At 39.4% G+C, this 19,644-nt stretch overlaps 1 protein-coding gene across 3 annotated transcripts in view; it reads left to right on the forward strand.

The window, feature by feature from the left end:
- Nucleotides 1-19,644, forward strand: part of ppp3cb (protein phosphatase 3, catalytic subunit, beta isozyme) — a 66,025-nt gene that overhangs the window by 41,077 nt on the left and 5,304 nt on the right. For 2 of the 3 annotated variants that reach the window (XM_053641292.1, XM_053641293.1), the window contains exons 7-12: nucleotides 10,215-10,292; nucleotides 12,791-12,885; nucleotides 13,076-13,201; nucleotides 14,208-14,285; nucleotides 14,874-14,958; nucleotides 18,247-18,344. In XM_053641292.1, the coding sequence (XP_053497267.1) occupies nucleotides 10,215-10,292; nucleotides 12,791-12,885; nucleotides 13,076-13,201; nucleotides 14,208-14,285; nucleotides 14,874-14,958; nucleotides 18,247-18,344 (560 nt within the window). Of the gene's footprint in view, nucleotides 1-10,214; nucleotides 10,293-12,790; nucleotides 12,886-13,075; nucleotides 13,202-14,207; nucleotides 14,286-14,873; nucleotides 14,959-18,246; nucleotides 18,345-18,675; nucleotides 18,724-19,644 lie in introns of all 3 variants that reach the window. The other variant, XM_053641294.1, reaches the window with a different exon arrangement.

The raw sequence follows: 19,644 nt of genomic DNA on the forward strand, positions 1-19,644 counted from the left end.
ATTGACTTAAGAAGCAAATATCAGAAAATGGAAAAAAAAAAAAAGGCTTTTTATTTTATTATTCATTTACGAATAACAAGTTGTTTTCCGTTCTTTCAATCTCATGCTCAAGTTAAAAATCAGAAATTATAAAATGGGTCTAATGTCAGGTTTCATTTGAACATCTTATTTTTTTCGGTTGGCTACGACCACAAAGGTTCTTCAAGTGTTGTGCTGGAAAAAAGGTCTTTGTTTGCTGAAGCGCATGGAGAGTTTCGTGGTATTTAAGGGAGCCGAACGTGTAACCCTCAGAGAGGACTGCAGAAACATTAACTGCAGTTAAACCAGTCACTCTTTTTTCAAATCAGGGATTTAAACAGGTTAAAATAGCCTCCAGGCTCAATTATATTGACAGATCTTGTGACTTTGAACAGCAATTACTGTAAAATTCTACAGTAAGATCAGTTGATCATAATTGTGAGCTAGCGAGTGAGTGTTGAAATATGTTTTAGTAGACGTTTTTAATAGACGTTTTATCGCGTCTCTTTAAACTTGATCAAGTTTTATAGGATTGTAAAGGATTATTTTAAAAACGTTTACCCTGTATATAACTGTGCTTTCAGGAACCGGTTAATGTTTCTGCAGTCCTCTCTGAGGGTCACACCTCAAATGAATAACAAAATAATAAGCCATTTTTTCATTTTCAGATATTTGGTTCTTAATTGAATATGAAAGGAACGAATGATACACGGATTTGCAACGATGTAGGCACCCTTTTAGTCAATACTTTGTGCTACCTCCCTTTGGCAAGATAACAGCTCTTAAGAGTTGTTCTCCTATAATGCCTGATGATGTTGGAGAATACATGGCGAGGGATCTGAGACCGTTCCTCCATACAGAATCTCTCCAGATCCTTCACATTTCGAGGTCCACGCTGGTGGAATCTCCTCTTCAGTTCACCCCACAGGTTTTCTATGGAGTTCAGGTCAGGGGACTGGGATGGTCATGGCAGGACCTTGATTTTGTGGTCAGTAAACCATTTTTGTGTTGATTTTGATGAATGTTTTGGATCATTGTCCTGCTGGAAGAACCAACCACGACCCATTTTAAGCTTTCTGGCAGAGGCAGTCAGGTTTTCATTTAATATCTGTTCATATTTGATATTTTGAGTCCATGATGCCATGTATCCTAACAAAATGTCCAGGTCCACTGGTAGAAAAACAGCCCCAAAACATTAAAGCTCCACCACCATATTTAACCGTGGGCATGAGGTACTTTTCCATATGGCTACCTCTCTGTGTGCACCAAAACCACCTCTGGTGTTTATTACCAAAAAGCTCTATTTTGGTTTCATCTGACCATAGAACCCGATCCCATTTGAAGTTCCAGTAGTGTCTGGCAAGCTGAAGACACTTGAGATTGTTTTTGAATGAGAGTAGAGGCTTTTTTCTTGAAACCCTTCCAAACAACTTGTTTTGATGTACGTGACTTCAGATTGTAGTTTTGGAGATTTTCTTACCCCAAGACGCAACTAACTTCTGCTATTCTCCAGCTGTGATCCTTGGAGATTTTGTGGCCACTCAAACCATCCTCTTCACAGTGCATTGAGACGATATAGACACACGTCCAATTCCAGGTTGATTCATAACACTTCTTAATTATTGCCCTGAAGGTGGAAATGGGCATTTTCAATGCTTGTGCTATTTTCTTATAGCCACGCCCCATTTTGTGAAGCTCAACAACCTTTTGCCGCACATCACAGCTATCTCCCTTGGTCTTACCCATTGTTATGAATGACTAAGGGAATTTGGCCTGTGTGTTACCTCATATTTATACCCCTGTGAAACAGGAAGTCATGTTTGAACAATTTCCTGTTCCTAGTCACCCAGGTGAGCCAAACAAATGTAAAATATCAATGGAATATACTTCAAATATATTTTTCTCATATGAATTCATGGGGGTGCCAATAATTGTTGGTTGCACACCTATATTTAACAAAGAGATTTGCTCATATTTACCAAAGGTGCCACTATTAGTGGAGGGCGCTGTATGTGTGTGATACGACATGTCTGCTAAATCGTTGAAAGAAAAGAAATCCTGTAAGAAGTATAGAAAGTATAGCATCAAGTATAGAAAACGGTTTGTTCATATGGATGACATTTACACACCCAGTTCTTCTATGAGTTACATACAGAATAAAAAAAAATTTCAAGACGTACCGTTATAAGAAAATAATCTGCAATGGCGTGGTGTCCGACTGCTGATTACTTTCCAATACCAGCAGGTTTTATTCCTCTTATACCACAGCGATGCGCGGGTGATTAATATAAACCTGATTTGAATTATAGCCGTGAATGCCATCATAGCTGCTGTTTAATCAACACCTCCTGTCTAATCAGATTAGAGCATTCAGCAGCCCTGTGGTATAAAAGCCTTTTAAATGCTTTATGCTTAACTAAGTTTTAGCTTCACCAGAAGCAAGGGTGTAAACAAACCATTTTAAACTGACGTGTTAACGACCGTGGCTTTTGTTTCCTTTTGCAAACCTCGGCGTGTGAATTTTCCGACAGAAACACAGCCCCGGTCATTCTTGCGTTGGAATATTCAGTTGGTGTGTGTGTGTGTGTGTGTGTGTGTGTGTGTGTGTGTGTGTGTGTGTGTGTGTGTGTGTGTGTGCACGAAGCTGTGCGCTCTGGGCAATTAGGTGTAGTGTGAAAATGAGCCTGCGTCTGTAATTGGAATTGTAAAGCAGCCCGAACAGCGGTCAGGCTCAGCAAAACACAAGAATTCCCACGGTCCTCTGGGAAATCGGGCGATCTGCTGTTACTATGACAACTAGCTGCTACTGCCGAGAGTGAGAGAAAGAGAGTGCGAAGCGAGAGAAATAAATATATAAATAAACAAAAGCAATAGAGATGGATTTGCTTTCTCTCCTCTCATGAAATCCGACATCAATGAGAGGAGAACGGGCGAGATGGAGATGCGGTGTGTGTGTGTGTGTGTGTGTGTGTGAGATGAGTTACACAAATAGTCTGGACCACATTATTGTGAGAGATAATGTTTAGAAGAGTGGCCTGTGTTCTGTTATGCCATTTTCCTATGTCTTTTTTGGGGGAAAAAAAGTCCATCACAGTGTCTCATGGCAGTGATTTATAAACTCAATCGTCATTAAAAAAAAAAAAAAAAAAACAAGTCTGGACAGTAGACACTGAAATGATAGGATTTTATAAATCAGAGCTTGATTTTACAAAGAAATGTACACTGTACATGTGTTAAATGTGTAAGGAGGAGGAGCTAGCGGTGTGTCGTTCAAGAAGGAGTCGACTCTTTTCCCTGAATGTTTATATATATATATATATATATATATATACACACACACACACATATGAGCTGTTTTTTCTTCTTCTTCCTCTTCTTTGCTGTTACTGTATACGTGCAGACCAGACTTTATCCTGGTCAGAGTTGCAGTGAGGTTTAATATTGCTTTAATTGAATCAAACATAGTTATTAACATACAGTATTCGGTTGAATTCAGTGGGTGTAGCATGCTGTGCGATGAGGCAAGGACGCAAGTGTGTTGTTTATGTAGGGCGAGCATCATCATCATCATCATCATCATCATCATCGTTCTTCCATGCAAGAGTCAGACGACAGGCCGGCAACAACAAATAAACATGATCTATATTCCAAAAATGAGAAAACACACAGAAACACGGAAAACTAGGAAACCCGAACAAGACACAGACGTGAAGACACAAACGCACACTAACGATGCACGAGACCTCGTCAAGAGACAAAGACACAGGAGGTTATAAATACACAACTAATCAAGGGAATGAGCTGAGAACATGAGGGTGTAATCCGGGAACATACCAGTCACAAGGCAGGGGCGGAGTGTGCAAAAATAAATGCACATGTTCATTGTAAACAAAACAAAAAAAAATATAGAGCAGCGCTTATGGTGAGCATGTCACACACTGAGAGAGGAATTTGTGACGGAGTTTTTTTTGCGATTCTTGCGGCCAAAAATGCGTGATTTTGCTGGGTTTTTTTTTTTCTTCAAAATTTGCGATGCAACTTGAGTTTTTTGCGCTTTTCTTTTTTTTTTTTGCAGAAAACTACTTGAATCGGCGAAATTGCAATTGCACAAAATAGTTTCGCACGGTCTTTCGCAGTGATGTTTGTTAGTAAATGAGACCTTTTAGCTGTATCCATACTCACCGCATGTGAATCGAAGAGTTTTGGCTGAATGCGTGTTGTGATGACGTCACATGACGCATCTTGGCCCAAATCTCCAGTGATTTTGAAAGATCGCAAGCTCCTCCGAATATTGCTTGATCTTGCGTTAATTTCTGCGATCGCAAAAATGCCAAAATCCTGGAAGGACTGCTTAATAACTGGAAAAGAAGTCCCATAATTAAGCGATATCACCTGAGCAAGAGTGCAGGTATACTGAATATCGGAATCGTGATACTGAGTATAACGACACGATTGCGAGTGCGGTATTGCTTTTATACAACAGATCTATAAACAAGAAAATTGATATCGATTAAGTGACATTTTGGACACAATATGGCCGATTAACGTGTTTATTCTTACTCCGTGAACAAAAATAGATCCCAGAGCCAACAGTACAACGAAGTGTACATTCCCGTTAAAAGCGCATCCGGTGAAATCGGCTTCACTTCTTCCTTTTCATTTTCTTAATTTAAGTCAGAAGTTATTTTTCTGAAAACGGTATGGTTTGCCATGTCTGCTGATGATGTCACTAACACTACTGTAGTAACGGTTTCAGTGGGACTGTTGCTAGAACTGGAATTTTAGAGTGATACACACACTGAAATCTCCTAGTGCAGTTATAGGAAATCATTTATTCTGATATTTTGAGATACTGGATTTTTGATTTCCATGAGCCGTAAGCCGTAATCCAAACAAGATTAAAACAGAAAAGAAAAAAAAGGCTTGAAATATTTCACTTTATCCGTAATGAACCTAGAGTACACGAAAGTTCCACTCTGTGAATTAAATTACGGAGGGAAAAAATTTACTTTTCCACGATATTCAAATTTTTCGTGATGCGCCTGTATGTGCCAAGGCAATGTTTATAAGCTCTAAACATTTTTAGGTCTAAACATGGTTTAAAAACTACAAAAAAAAAACAAAAACAAAAAACAGAAGTCCACCACCAGGTGACGTAATACTTTTCCCAACGGGTGATCACTCCTGATTGGTCAGAGCACCGGAAAAGAGAAAAAGAAGCATACATGGAAGTACACAGCTAAAGTATTCGCATTTTATTGTATTTTAGTCTTAAAATTAAATCATTTTAGTGTGATTCACGTCTATCTTCTGTAAAAACTCATAAACGGCTCCTAAAGAAATGCTTGTATAATCTCTCCTACATCTTATCTTGTTTTGCTTTCTCATGTATGATGAGTTTGTGAGGAGTTTATTTATGTAGCTTTCTGCCTTTGCTTTATATATATATATATATATATATATATATATATATATATATATATATGTTTTTTTTTTCACCTACAATCACTACATTCATTCATTCGCATTTTTAAGAAGCTTCAATTATTGTTCTTATTTGTAGGATATAAGTATACCTGGGTCATATTATCATATTTCACCAGCTGTTTCAAATGTTCCTTCTCTAGTTATTTATTCATGTATAAAACGTGAGATGTCGTCTTCAGTCCAGGGCTAGCGCCAATTACTGTGTGCTGAGATCTGATTACGTCTTCCCATCATCCAGCCCTGTGTCATACAGAAAAAGACACCAAAATATTCTAGTGGACTTTAAACTCCAACGAAAATGGATAAATAATATGAAGTTATTTATTAAAACAGTTTTGGGGAAAGAAAAAAAAACAAAAACGAGGTGATTTTTGAGCAGTAGTTTTCCCACCGAGCTCAGAGTGAGTGAAAGAGAGAGAAAGAGAGAGAGAGAGAGAGAAAGAAAAGCGCTGGAGCGGGGAAGAAAAAAAAAACGAGCGCTCTGTGTGATATTTCCATCTGCTCATTTTGTTATTGCGACGTTTCTGTTTATTATATTAATAAACTGCTTTAGCGGCAGCTGGAGGACATAGAGCCAGGGATCCCTTTCAGTTTACTAGAGTCGAGAGAGAAAGTTTGCGTAAAGACCCCAAAGTTTGTCACAGCATCACTATATACGTGCGAGCATGGTGATTTTAACGTAGGCAGTGGATGTGGGTTTTGTTTGTTTGTTTGTTTGTTTGTTTTTTTAAAGACAAAAGACACTTCTCAAATCAGATCAGTCACATGAAATTGACACGTGTGGTTTTTAGACACGTTTACATGTTATGTTTTGTCAGTCCCGCCAGGATTTCACGGAAATCGAGCAAACGCCGCAATATTCGGAGGAACTTGCGTTTTTTTTTTTTCCAAAAGTGCCGTAGATTTTCCACAGACATCGAGTCGTTCAGTCAAAGCCCTCATCGATTCACGTGCGTCGAACATGAGTACAGCTAAAAGGTCACATTTTCTGTGCCAACAAACATCACTGCGGAAAACCGTGCGAAACAAATCCGTGCGATTGCAATTTTTACAATTTCAAGTACTTTTTCGCCAAAAAAAAAAAACACAAAATAAACCCCTCTGCAAGTTGCATCGCAAATTTCAAAAGTAAAAAGGAACAAAACGCAGCAAAATTTGGCATTTTTGACCCCAACAGTCACAAAAAAACTCAATCTGATTTTATACGTTTTGCACGTGTATTGTGTTTGTTAGTGCATGTGTTTTTTGTTTTCACGCGATTCATTTATTTTGACATGTAGGCCTTTTTTTTTTTTTTTTTTACATTTAATTCATCACACATGATGTGAAGTGTTTAGGAACTTTACTAATGAGTTAACGTTCAGTTTCTGGACATAACACGTTAAAATGCACTTTTATACTGTACGTTCATTCTTCACGTGATCACATATTACTCACGTGTCGAAATGTACAGTGTCGGTGGAGGAGTATTCTTAATATGTACACTCTTGGGCAATATATTAAGCTTTTAATAGTCTTGACAACAAATCATTGGTCAGGAAATGAGCAAGAATGAAACAGATGCACTCCTGAGAGCTGCGGTGTCTCCGCTCGGTCGTTTAGTGGTATCTCATGGGGCGGCTGTGGTTCAGGTGGTTGTCCACTAATCGTAGGGTTGGAGGTTCGATTCCCGGCCCACGTGACTCCACATGCCGAAGTGTCCTTGGGCGAGACGCTGAACCCCAAATTGCTCCTGATGGCAAGTTAGCGCCTTGCATGGCAGCTCTGCTACCATTGGTGTGTGAGTGTGAATGAGTGAATGAGAACCAGTGTAAAGCGCTTTGGATAAAAGTGCACCATTTACCATTTACCATTCATCTCAGTGGGTTAGATGTTGGATTAGTGATCAGGATATCGTGAGTTCAAATCCCAGCACTGCTACTGTTGGGCCCTTGAGCAAGGCTCTTAACCATCAACTTCTCAGTTGTGTAAATGAGATCCTGATAAGAGCGTCTGCCAAATGATCAAAGTGGACCGTTTGGGTAGAAGCTAGAAACAAGGGAAATTACATAAAGGTAAAATCATCATGATGATTAAAATGTTTCATGTAAAATTCAAACTAACTCATGTCTGGGTGTGCAGTATTTTCCAAAAATATATTCTGGGATTATTTATTTATTTATTTATTTATTTATTTATTTTTAAAGATTAGTTTTAAGGAATAAAAAAAAAATTATGCATGGGAACACCAACACCACTGTGAATAAAATCTCCAAAAATGCACATAAAAGATGCATATTAAGTGCACATTTGAGGCGTATCGTTTGTTTTTATCGGATAAGAAGACCTGCGCATAAGCTATGGTGGAAACACGTTTACTGAATATATTCTTCAGTGTGCCTCCAAAAACGTGAATAAATTCATGTGACTTATGCCTCAGAGAATCATGTGAGAGTAAATGTAAAAATGTTTGAAAAAACGGTTTCATGCGATATTCCAAGTTCAATCCACAGCTTGGATGGAGACATAGCTGATGATGGAATGATGCCAGTGAAATACAGTGCATGAAGGAATTATATTAAGTACGCTGGTTATTTTTCACTGAAGAGAAAACGCGATATGAGATGATTGTAGTTCTGTATTGTCTTCATGTCACGAATCCATCCATCCATCCATCTTCTATACCGCTTTATCCTTTTCAGGGTGACGGGGAACCTGGAGCATCGGGCACAAGGCGGGGTACACCCTGGACAGGGTGCCAATCCATCGCAGGGCACAATCACATACACATTCACACACCCATTCATACACTACGGACACTTTAGACACGCCAATCAGCCTACCATGCATGTCTTTGGACTGGGGGAGGAAACCGGAGTACCCGGAGGAAACCCCCGCAGCACGGGGAGAACATGCAAACTCCGCACACACAGGGCCACGGTCATGTCACGAATGAAAAGCCATAATATCTTGTCCTCCTGGTGCATATGCTTCTTCTCGGTATAAGTGACTCTTTACACATTTCAGTTTGATCGGGACGTTAGCTGACCTGTCTGTGAGATGTTCTCAGGACATGTTCTATACAGGGACAGGATTTCTGAAGGCTTTAAATGTTAAATCCTCAGCAGGGATGGACAGGAAGATGGATTTCTTCTAGTCTGTTGTGCTTATCAGATTCTGCTGAAGATTCACTCAAGTTGGATTTCATTCTCACCTATTTTTAGTGGCTATTATACCGACGCTTCAGAGCTTCGGAGGGTTTGTGTTACATGGTATGTGTGTCAGTGGGGGTACAGATGTGTTGCAAAGGTGTTTGAGTCGTGTTTGGAACGGGCTCAGTGCTGCCATCCTGTGGCTGTTAGAGAGGATAAACAGAATATAATGGTGTCAGAGAGAGGAGTTACTCTCATTTAAAACAGCATGCTAACTGCTTGAATCTCTCTCTCTCTCTTTCTCTCTCTCTCTCTCTTTCCGTCTGTACTATATACACCTCTCTCTCCATTTCTGTCTCTCTGTCTCTATCGCTCTCCTTTTCTCTGTCTCTGCCGTTCTCTCTGCATCGCTATCTGTCTCCACCTCTTTTACACACTTTCTCTCTCTTTCTCTCTGTATTTCTATCACTTTCTTTCTATATACCATACATCTATCTCTGTCTGTCTCTCTCTTTCTCTCTTTCTCCATCTCTCTATCCTTCTCTCTTCATCTTTTTCTCTGTTTCTTTATCTCACTCTCTCTATTTCTCTGTATCTCTCTTTCTTGTATATACTTTATACCTCTGTACCTCTCTATATCTCACTCTCTCTCTCTGTCTCTCTCTCTCTGACACTCTACCTCTTCCTTTCTACTGTATATTTCTATATCCCTCTCTATATATAACTATATATCTATATATCTCCATCTCTCTCTCATTCTCTTTCTCTGACACTCTATCTCGTCCTTTCCTTCACTCACTTTCTCTCTCACACACGCAGACACACACTATTTATATATACTATATGCCTCTCTCTCTCTTTCTCTCTCTCTCTCTCTCACACACACACACACCCACACACTATTTATATATACTATATGCCTCTCTCTCTCTCTCTCTCTCTCTCTCTCTCTCACACACATACACACACCCACACACTATTTATATATACTATATGCCTCTCTCTCTCTCTCTCTCTCTCTCTCTCTCACACACACACACACACACACACACACAAAAGTCCAAGTTAAGAGTGTGCTTTATTGACATGACTGATTTAACAATGTTGCAGAAGCAAATTAATATAAAAGTTATATAGGCAATAGAATAACAATAATGAATAAAATAAACACTAAATATCAATAAACATTAATTAAATTAACAGATGTATTACAGTAAGATATGCAGTATTGAATGAATTGATATACATTGCATAGATATTTAATTATATAATAACATAATTTTATCATATACAGTATTAGGATCGGATCGGATTTCTTATACGATGAAGAGTGAATATGAACGTAGCCGCCAGCCACATACTTCCTTCATGTTCCCCTAAGACACAGCTCAGTCTGTGCTCAGTGCTCAGGGAGGAGAAGTTTGGGATGATGGCAGTGAATTTCTGGTAATATTCCTGTCTGATGTGGTTATATTCTGGACAGGTCAGACTGAAATGCAGTTCTGAAATGTGCTCTCTCTCTCTCTCTCTCTCTCTCTCTCTCTCTCTCTCTCTCTCTCTCTCTCTGTGTGTGTACAGCTATCCTGCGGTGTGTGAGTTTCTACAGACTAATAACCTGCTCTCAGTGATCAGAGCCCACGAGGCGCAGGATGCAGGGTAAGCGGAACAGTTTACAACCTCTCACATGAGAACCACATCACTAAATTCACTTAAAATAAACCGCAGCATCACTGCAGCATCAGTAAAACTCCACAACAGTAAAACTCCACAACAGTAAAACTCCACCTGACTTTAATGTGGAACCACATCACCGCACATCACTCCACACAGGGCTGTACTGTGGAAATAACCAGGTGTGAAATACATCACAGCTGCACACATGTGTCAGAGTCAGAGGAACGCTTGAAACATACTTCATCCATACATAAATTAGCAGCCAGAAGATTTTTATTTATTTACTTACTTATTTATTTTTACAGAAACCCGGACACTGGTTAAGTGGTTAATCATGAGCTCTCATATTCGACACGATATACAAGATGTAATCTTCAAGCCGGAAGTCGATTATTTTCCGATAACGGCACGTTTTTATTGCTATTATTTATTTATCAAAGAACAACATTGTACTTTTTATCCATTTATCGTAAACATTTGATGTAACGCCGTTACTATAGAAAGAATGACCCGTTAGAAAGATCACGTTAACCTAAACCTGTGATTTCACACTAAATTTAGTTTTATATTCCATTTACACAGTATATTTGAACTTACTGAGCCGGATAACACTTAAAAGAACCCCACGTTGGTCCCGATGGCAAGTTAGCGCCTTGCATGGCAGCTCTGCTACCATTGGTGTGTGAGTGTGTGTGTGAATGGGTGAATGAGACACAGTGTAAAGCGCTTTGGATAAAAGCGCTATATAAGTGCAGACCATTTACCAGTGATATTGCAATGCAACGATAGAGTGAGAGTGAAACCTGAGTGTCGAGCACTGAGGGGCGGGGCATGGTGTTATATAGTTTCAGTATTTTTTCTCTTTTGGCAAAAAAACTGAAAATGCCGTTTACAGCGGCTGAAATTTCGGTGCATCCCTGATTCTACCAGTGTGTTTTTCTCCATGGTTAAAACAAAAACCGTAGCACTTACACAGATGAACAATTTCAGCAGTATTACTATCGAATTTTCCCTCAGCACTCAACACTGAAACATGTTCTACCTGCTCTGCATTTTAACACACAGCCCTGCTTAGAGTAAACAGCACATGTTCATAGGTGTTTATATGTGAATTTCACACCTATCCCTAATATTTTCTCGTATATATTTTGACTCGTATAAATCCCCTATTAACAGAATCCCCCTAAAATAATTCTATCAGTCATTAGGATGACTAAAACTAACACTGTGCTAGTGGTGACATTTGTGTAGGGGAATAACGGCTGGGTGGAGACAAAACCGCAAATCTCACTGTCACTGAAGCAAACTACACTCATGCAGAAGGTCTGTCTAGCTTTCTGGATTAATCCTTATAGAGGAAGGTTCTGTGTAGAATAGAAGGTTTCCCATTCAGAAAAAAAAACAAGCTCCTATTAAAAATTTTTTAGAGAATCATTAACTATTCAAAAGAAAACAAAAATCCATATATTTATCTATCCATCCATCTCTACCAGTCTGCTTAATATTCATCCATCTATTTATCCATTCATCCATTATTCTCGAACAGCTTGCTTTAATATGCCTCCATCCAACCTCCACCAGTCTGATCATGCATCCATCTGTCCATCTTATTGTACTAACCAACTCTCTGTCCATCTATTTATCTACCTCTACCAGTCTGCTTACTTTCCATTCCTCAATTCATCCATCCATCCATCCATCCACTTATTCATCCTTCTCTATAAGTCTCTGTCCATTCCTTTCTTCCAATCTACTATACAACCATCCATCCATCAATCTGTCCATCAGTCGTCCTTTACTAGCCTGCTCTATCATTCCATTTATCTTCCTCCACCAGTCTGCTTACTTTCCATACCTCCATTCATCCACCTATTTATTCATCCTTCTCTACAAGTCTCACTCCATTCTTTTCTACCAATCTATCATCCATCCATCCATCCATCTGTCCATCAATCTTCCTTTCCTTGCCTACTCTATCACTCCATTTATCCTCCTCCACCGGTCTGCTTCCTATCCATTCACCAATCCATCATCCATCGCTACACACCTACTCACTATTCTTCCCACTCTCTATCTATGCACCATCTATTTATCTATCTATCTATCCACCTTAACCAGCCTGCTTACTATCAACACATCCATCCATCCATCCAGCTATTTGTTGATCCTCCTCTACCAGCCTGCTTAATATCCCTCCACCATCCAAACTTATCACCATCCTTGATCATCCTTTACTAACTAGCTCTATGCTCCTCTACCAGTCTGTTTACTATCCACCCATCCAGCCATCCATCTGTCCGTCCATTCATCCATCCCTCTGTACCAGCCTGCTCTGCATTTCTTCCATCATCCATCTATTATGCCTCCTCCAGAATAGGACCTTCTTCTTCTTTTCATTATTGTTGTAATTATTATTATTATTATTATTAATAATATTAGTATTATTATCACCTCTCCTGTGTTTTTGCATCTTTTTGCAGTTATCGGATGTACAGAAAAAGCCAGACGACAGGCTTCCCCTCTCTCATCACTATCTTCTCCGCTCCCAATTACCTGGACGTGTATAATAATAAAGGTCGGTCATTTCTTTGGTGTGCTAATGGACCACTCTGCTTTTGAAGCTCTCGTACTTCTGTCAGTAACAGTAACATGGCTGGCTAACGGTTTAGCATTAGCATCGGATGCATATCTCTGTGTACAGGCTGTGTGTATGCGGCCAGACACTGATGCGTGGCATTATTAATGATTATTTTCCGTTTGTGCAGCTGCTGTGCTAAAATATGAGAACAATGTGATGAACATACGTCAGTTTAACTGCTCGCCACACCCTTACTGGCTGCCTAACTTCATGGACGTGTTCACCTGGTCCCTGCCTTTCGTAGGAGAGAAAGGTATGAGAGGAATTACAGCCGTCAGCTTCCGTCACAGCCCATATCGAACATACAGCTGCTGTTTATTTCGCCTGAACATCTTCACCAGACGTCACTAGTACAGATCAACTCTTAAGTGTCCTGAAAGAGGTGCTGTGGTATTAATACAGCATCAATTGGCGAAATAGCACCGGACTCATTAAACACCTCGGAAATATTTTAATATAAATATGTTTGGTGTGTTTCAGGGTGGAGTTTTCATCATTTATCCAGAGAAGCCAAATTAATCAAGTCGTTTTATCCTGTTATTATTACACATTTCATCAGCCAGAATAATGTTTTATCCAAATATTTCAGACATTATTAGACCTACAACAACAGCACGATTATGAAATAACGTTTCAGTGTAAGTTATTTATTTGTTTGTTTGCTTCACAATTAAAGTGGTGCTTGAAAGTTTGTGAACCCTTTAAAAATTTCTGGATACCTGCATAAATAGGACCTAAAACATCATCAGAGATCCTCAAAGTATCATTTTCCTCAATAAATAAGTGACCAAGTATAATATTTTTGTCTCGTTTGTTTACTTGGGTTCTCTTTATCTACTTTTAGGACTTGTGTGAAAAATCTGATAATATTTATGCAGAGATCAGTACGGAAATTTCTAAAGGGTTCACAAACTTTCAAGCACCACCGTCTGTATTTTACAGTTATTTTAAAATGGGCCAGAATATTGAGGATCACTGTTGTTATATTCTACTTGTAGGATTATTCTATTCATCATTCTATTCTATTATATATTCTATTATATCTATAAAAATGTACTGTATGTATTTTTACATAGTTTAATGAACGCATTATTGAGTATTATTTTAGAAATCCAACAACAACTACAAATTGCACCTTTAATTTTGTGGATAGACAGACAGACAGACAGAGAGAGAGACAGACAGATAGATAGATTGGACACAGTTCTGGAGTCTTTTGTCGTTCACTCTGTGACCTTCCCCCTTTGACCTCTCCACAGTGACTGAGATGTTGGTGAACGTCCTTAGCATCTGTTCAGATGATGAACTCATGAACGATGGCGATGAGATCTATGATGGTGAGGACAAACCCCAGATTTTAGCTTCACTAGACTCCCAAAAGTTTGTGGACACCTGACCATAACACCCATATGTGCTTTTTGAACATTTTGGAGCGTGGCTGTGGGGATTTGTGCTCATTCATCTCCAAGAGCATTAGTGAGATCAGGCACTGATGTCAGGTGAGGAGACCTGGCACACAGTCAGCGTTCCAATTCAGCCCAAAGGTGTTCAGTGGGGTTGAGATCAGGTCGAGTTCTTTCACTCCAACTTTCGTACACCGTGTCTTCATGGAGCTCGCTTTGTGCACAAGGGCACTGTCCAGTGAAGGGAAATTGTAACGCTACAGCATATATAGACATCCTGTACAATTGTATGTTCAAAACTGTGTGGAAACAGTTTGGAGAAGAACCACATATGGATGTCATGGTCAGGTGTCCACATATTTTTGACCATGTATTATGTCCTAAATAAGATCTGATTGAGTTAGAGAGAGCAAGCTACAATAAATACAAACACCTACACCTGGCTAAGTTTGAGCAAGCTACGAGAAGACACTTCCGTGCATTTCTCACTTGTTTCGTTACGCTGTGTGTTTTTTCTTTCAGCGAATGCTGCAGCCGCGCGTAAGGAGGTCATCAAGAACAAAATCCGTGCCATCGGCAAAATGGCCAAAATGTTCTCAGTCTTACGGTGAGTACAGAGTGGGTGAAAGCTGGCTTATACTTCTGCACTGAAGTGTTTTTTTTTTTTATCATGAGACGGAGGGGGTTATGGGAAAGCACAGTAAGCAGAAACGTACCTTGAAGTTCTGACACGCACACCTCCAAATTCCTATCAGTACCTTGTGGATATCTGTGGTACTGTGATTCAAACAGCTTTCAGATGAACGCTGATTGGTTGGGGCAGGGAGGTGTGTCTAGTGACAAGTAATGAGACACCCACGTCTGCGAGTTTTATCCAGAGTAGTACTGCCAAAAACTCAGTGTTTGACTGAGAAAAAAGTAGGTAGCGTTATGTAAGTATATACACACAGAAACTCTACACAGACAATAACCCGAGCTTAGGGTCGAACCAGAGACCCTGGAGGCAGCGACGCTACCCACTGCACCACTCTATAATGTAGTTGCTGCGTCCATATTCTCCTAATTATACTATGCACTACAAGTATGTACTTTTTTTGTGAAGAAAAAGTACATACTTTTGAGCATGTAGCAAAAGAGTATGCAAGCACTGGGACATACTAACATGTCACGTAACGGAAGAGAACACTGTTGCCTAGTTATGCACACCGTCACCGTAAACACACTCCTCGTTGCATTTCAGCTTTCCTTCATTCATTATTTCTTATATAATTTATACTATATAATTTCATTTACCATTTCCTTAGTTTATTTGTATTTATATTTAGTGCTTAACAATTTAGTTCTTAGATTTAAATACTGAAGACGCATCACCGACATTACACTCGTGTTTGTAGGTCGAATTCGGCAAAGCAAACAGTCACAAAGCTCCTCCTCCCTCGCGCAAGGACTTGTGGGCAATATTAGCTAAAAAAGTGTCCACGGATCCACACTTTGAAAATTTACCGAAGTAGTAGACCATCCTGCTACTTTTGGGATTCTCATTTCAACATACTACCATTTGGGACACACTAATTCTAATCTCGGATACTATTTATAATGGATAGTAGGCGAATTGGGATGCAGCAAGTGTTTAGGTTCATGTTATTTAGCTAACTACAGTAGTGTTTAAGTTCATGTTACTTAGCTAGTGTTTAAGTTCATGTTACTTAGCTAGCTAGTGTTAAAGTTCATGTTATTTAGCTAGCTAGTGTTTAAGTTCATGTTATTTAGCTAGCTAGTGTTTAAGTTCATGTTATTTAGCTAGCTACAGTAGTGTTTAAGTTCATGTTACTTAGCTAGCTCGTGTTTAAGTTCATGTGACTTAGCTTGCTAGTGTTTAAGTTCATGTTACTTAGCTTGCTAGTGTTTAAGTTCATGTTACTTAGCTGGCTACTGTTGTGTTGTGGTAGTTAACATAAACATTAGGTGAAAGTTTCTTAGTAAAAAAACAGAGACTGTATGTAGTGGGCGGGGCTTGTTATATATTCCATGTTTATAATAATATACAATGTCCATTCTCGTCTTTGACATCTGATATACAACAAGGTTTTGGGGCTACTGTTTAAAAAAATTCAAATACCAGATTCCGAGACTAATATTGTAATATAGTGAGAAAGAAAAGTAGTAATATTTGATGTTAGGAGAAAAAAGCGGTGATATATCGAGAACAAAGTTGTAATATTTCAAGAAAAATGTCTTAATTTTATAAGGAAAAAATGGCAAAGTTTCTAATACTAATAGTAATCTGGTGTTCATGTGCCAGATGAATACATATTTCTTTATTTGTAAAACAAATGCTAAAGTCTAACTTCACCAAATCCTTAACAACACACACACACACACACACACACACACATTACTCTGATAGGTTTCGTTTTGTCATAGTATTATACCTTTATTCTCAAAATATTGAGCTTTTTCTCTCAGAATGTTATAACCTAATTCTAAAAGTATTGTCATTTTTTTTTCTCATATCAGATATTGCAACGTTTTTGTTTCTTATAATATCAGATATTCTGGCTTTCTTTTTTTTTTCTTGAAATATTATTGTCAAAATACTTATTTTTAAACGGTGGCCCTAAAACGCAGTACCGGTCCACTTCTTCTCAGTTGCAGAAAAATGTGACTTTCATTAACTTTTCCATTTTTTCTGTCTTCTAGTTATGGGATTTGATTTGTGCCAAAAGTATTGAACGTAACGTTTTAAAAAAATATACAATGAGAGAGAGAGAGAAAAAAACACTGAAACTGAAACTCGGTGGCAGTAATGGTCTTCACATAAACAGCATTCTTTATTAACAGTTTTCTAAGCTTCTATTTTGCTGAATGCTCTGACAGAGTTTTCATTTACTCGCCATTTACGTTTGCCATTTAGGCACAAGTATCACAGCGATTTAATGATAATGATATTATCATTATCAGTGATATTAGCGATTTAATGATGACTTTAATGGTCACATATACATTAGAGCCCAGTGAAATTCTTTTGTCGTCGCATACCCCAGCATGTTAGGAAGTTGGGGTCAGAGCGCAGGTTCAGCCATGATACAGCGCCCCTGGAGCAGAGAGGGTTAAGGGCCTTGCTCAAGTGCCCAACAGTGACAGCTTGGCAGTGCTGAGGCTTGAACCCCCGACCTTCCGATCAGTAACCCATCAAGCCACCACTGCCCTTTTGTGGGTGTGGGTGGGGCTTAACAGCGATTTACTCTCATTGGCTAGTGAGATTTATATTGACAGCTCAAGGGTCCAGCTCAGGAGAAGGAGGATGATTACATTGATGAAGATGACATGGCTCCGTGCCACTGAGAGCTCATCTCGAAAAAATACTCATATAAGACTTCCCAAACCTCAAATATTAATTACGAACTAATATACTGACTAAGTAAGTTTCCACTACAAAGTACAAACATTATTATAACTATACAGAAAACCGCATCTCTACTTCCAGGTCAGGCCAATGAGAGTAAATCGCTGTTAAGCCCCGCCCACACTCGAGCATAAATGAAAACACTGGCAGCGCATTCATAAACCACGATTAGCAAAAACGAAGCTTAGAAAACTGTTAACAAAGAACGCTGTTTATTTGAAGACCATGTTACATTTTTGCCTCTGAGTTGACTGTTTACAGTTTCGGAGTGTTTTTCTTCATTCTCTTCGTTTCTCGAAAAGTTACATTCGATACTTTTGGCCATACCTGTTGAACACGTTCATATTACATGCACGTATAAAAGTAGTCTTTATTCTACACACAACGTCTTCATGTGTTCCCAAATCTTCAGACGCAGAAGTATAACCCAGGCCTGTGTGTGTGTGAGAGAGAGAGATCTAACCACTGTGGTTTTTCTCCCGGCCGCAGTGAGGAGAGTGAGAATGTGTTGACTCTGAAGGGTCTGACCCCGACCGGCATGCTGCCCAGTGGAGTTCTTTCTGGAGGAAAACAGACTTTACAGAGCGGTGAGCAAAAACAAAACTCAACAACAACACCACTTCCGTTTTTCTCTTCCACTTTCTCACATTTTCTCTTTCTCCCTAATCTTACGTATGTTTTTTTTGTTTTGTTCTTGTTACTGAACAACTCTATACATCCATACTGTACTACTAACCGGCTAGCGGTGCTATCTGGCTAACGCTAACCGCTAACTCCTCAGCCTCGGTGGCGGACTCATGGCGGCTCGTGCTGATTGCATGGCTGCCACAATAACGCTCCTCCTTTCACTCCTCCTCTCTCTGTCTCTCCGTCTGTGTGTCTCTCCGTCTCTCCGTGTGTCTGTCTGTGCTTTCTCAGCTACCATCGAGGCCATTGAAGCCATCGAGGGGGTTGAGGACGGAGAAGGTAATCACCAGCCGGCCTCGCTATCTGTGCTGCTCAGAGGTTGCATAGCCACCGGTAGCGTGCACTAGCTAGCTTGCTAGTCTGCTAGCTAACATAGTTCGTGGTGGCTATGAAAGGTCAGGGGCTGCGTCATCAAAAATGCATATATTGTGATAGTTAGCTGTTTGGGAAATATTTGTATGAATAATATACCTGAATGTCCTGTTCAGACATATACTACATTTTAGTTTTTAGCTATTAAGAAAACCGTTGTCCAGCCCCGCCCTGCCTCACAACTGCCGCCTCTGTGATTGGTCCCTTGTGGGCAGGTGACCTGCCGGGATCATGTGACCTCTCTGCGACTGGGGCATTCCAGACCTAAGAAACACAGGAAAACAAAAAATTAAACAAAAAAAAAAAAAACAGTACAGATATTCATTCTTTAAAAAAAAAATTTATCTGTCAATGCTGTGTTGTGAATGCATCCCCTGTAGAGCAGCGTATCACATCATCTCTGCCATGTTTCCATCAGAATAGAGCAGAGTGGATTAGACAGCTTAAATATTTGTAATCGATCCCGGTGTGGTTTTCTAATGGAAACATTGGTGTTTGTGTGAGTTCCTTGTGATTCAGAATGTAATTTCTTTAAAAAGAGGTGCGTGAATCAGTAACTTCCTCTTCAGCTGCTTTCAGCTGTCACAGATTTTCATATTGTGCTGTGGGGGTGTGTGTGTGTTTTCTGTGAGCTTTACCAAGCAAAATGAAAGTGTGAATGAGTGGATGGTATGAGTGTGTGAGCTTTCCTGTCACTGTAGTACACTCATATTTTTGTGTCAACAAAATTTATAGATAGATGCTAATTAGTGATGCTAATGATTCCAGTTTCTGATGCTCACTTAATAATGTAAGAACTACACACCCGTTATCAACGCACAGGTCTAA

Source organism: Ictalurus furcatus, chromosome 14 (assembly GCF_023375685.1).
Source record: "Ictalurus furcatus strain D&B chromosome 14, Billie_1.0, whole genome shotgun sequence".
Taxonomy (NCBI): domain Eukaryota; kingdom Metazoa; phylum Chordata; class Actinopteri; order Siluriformes; family Ictaluridae; genus Ictalurus; species Ictalurus furcatus.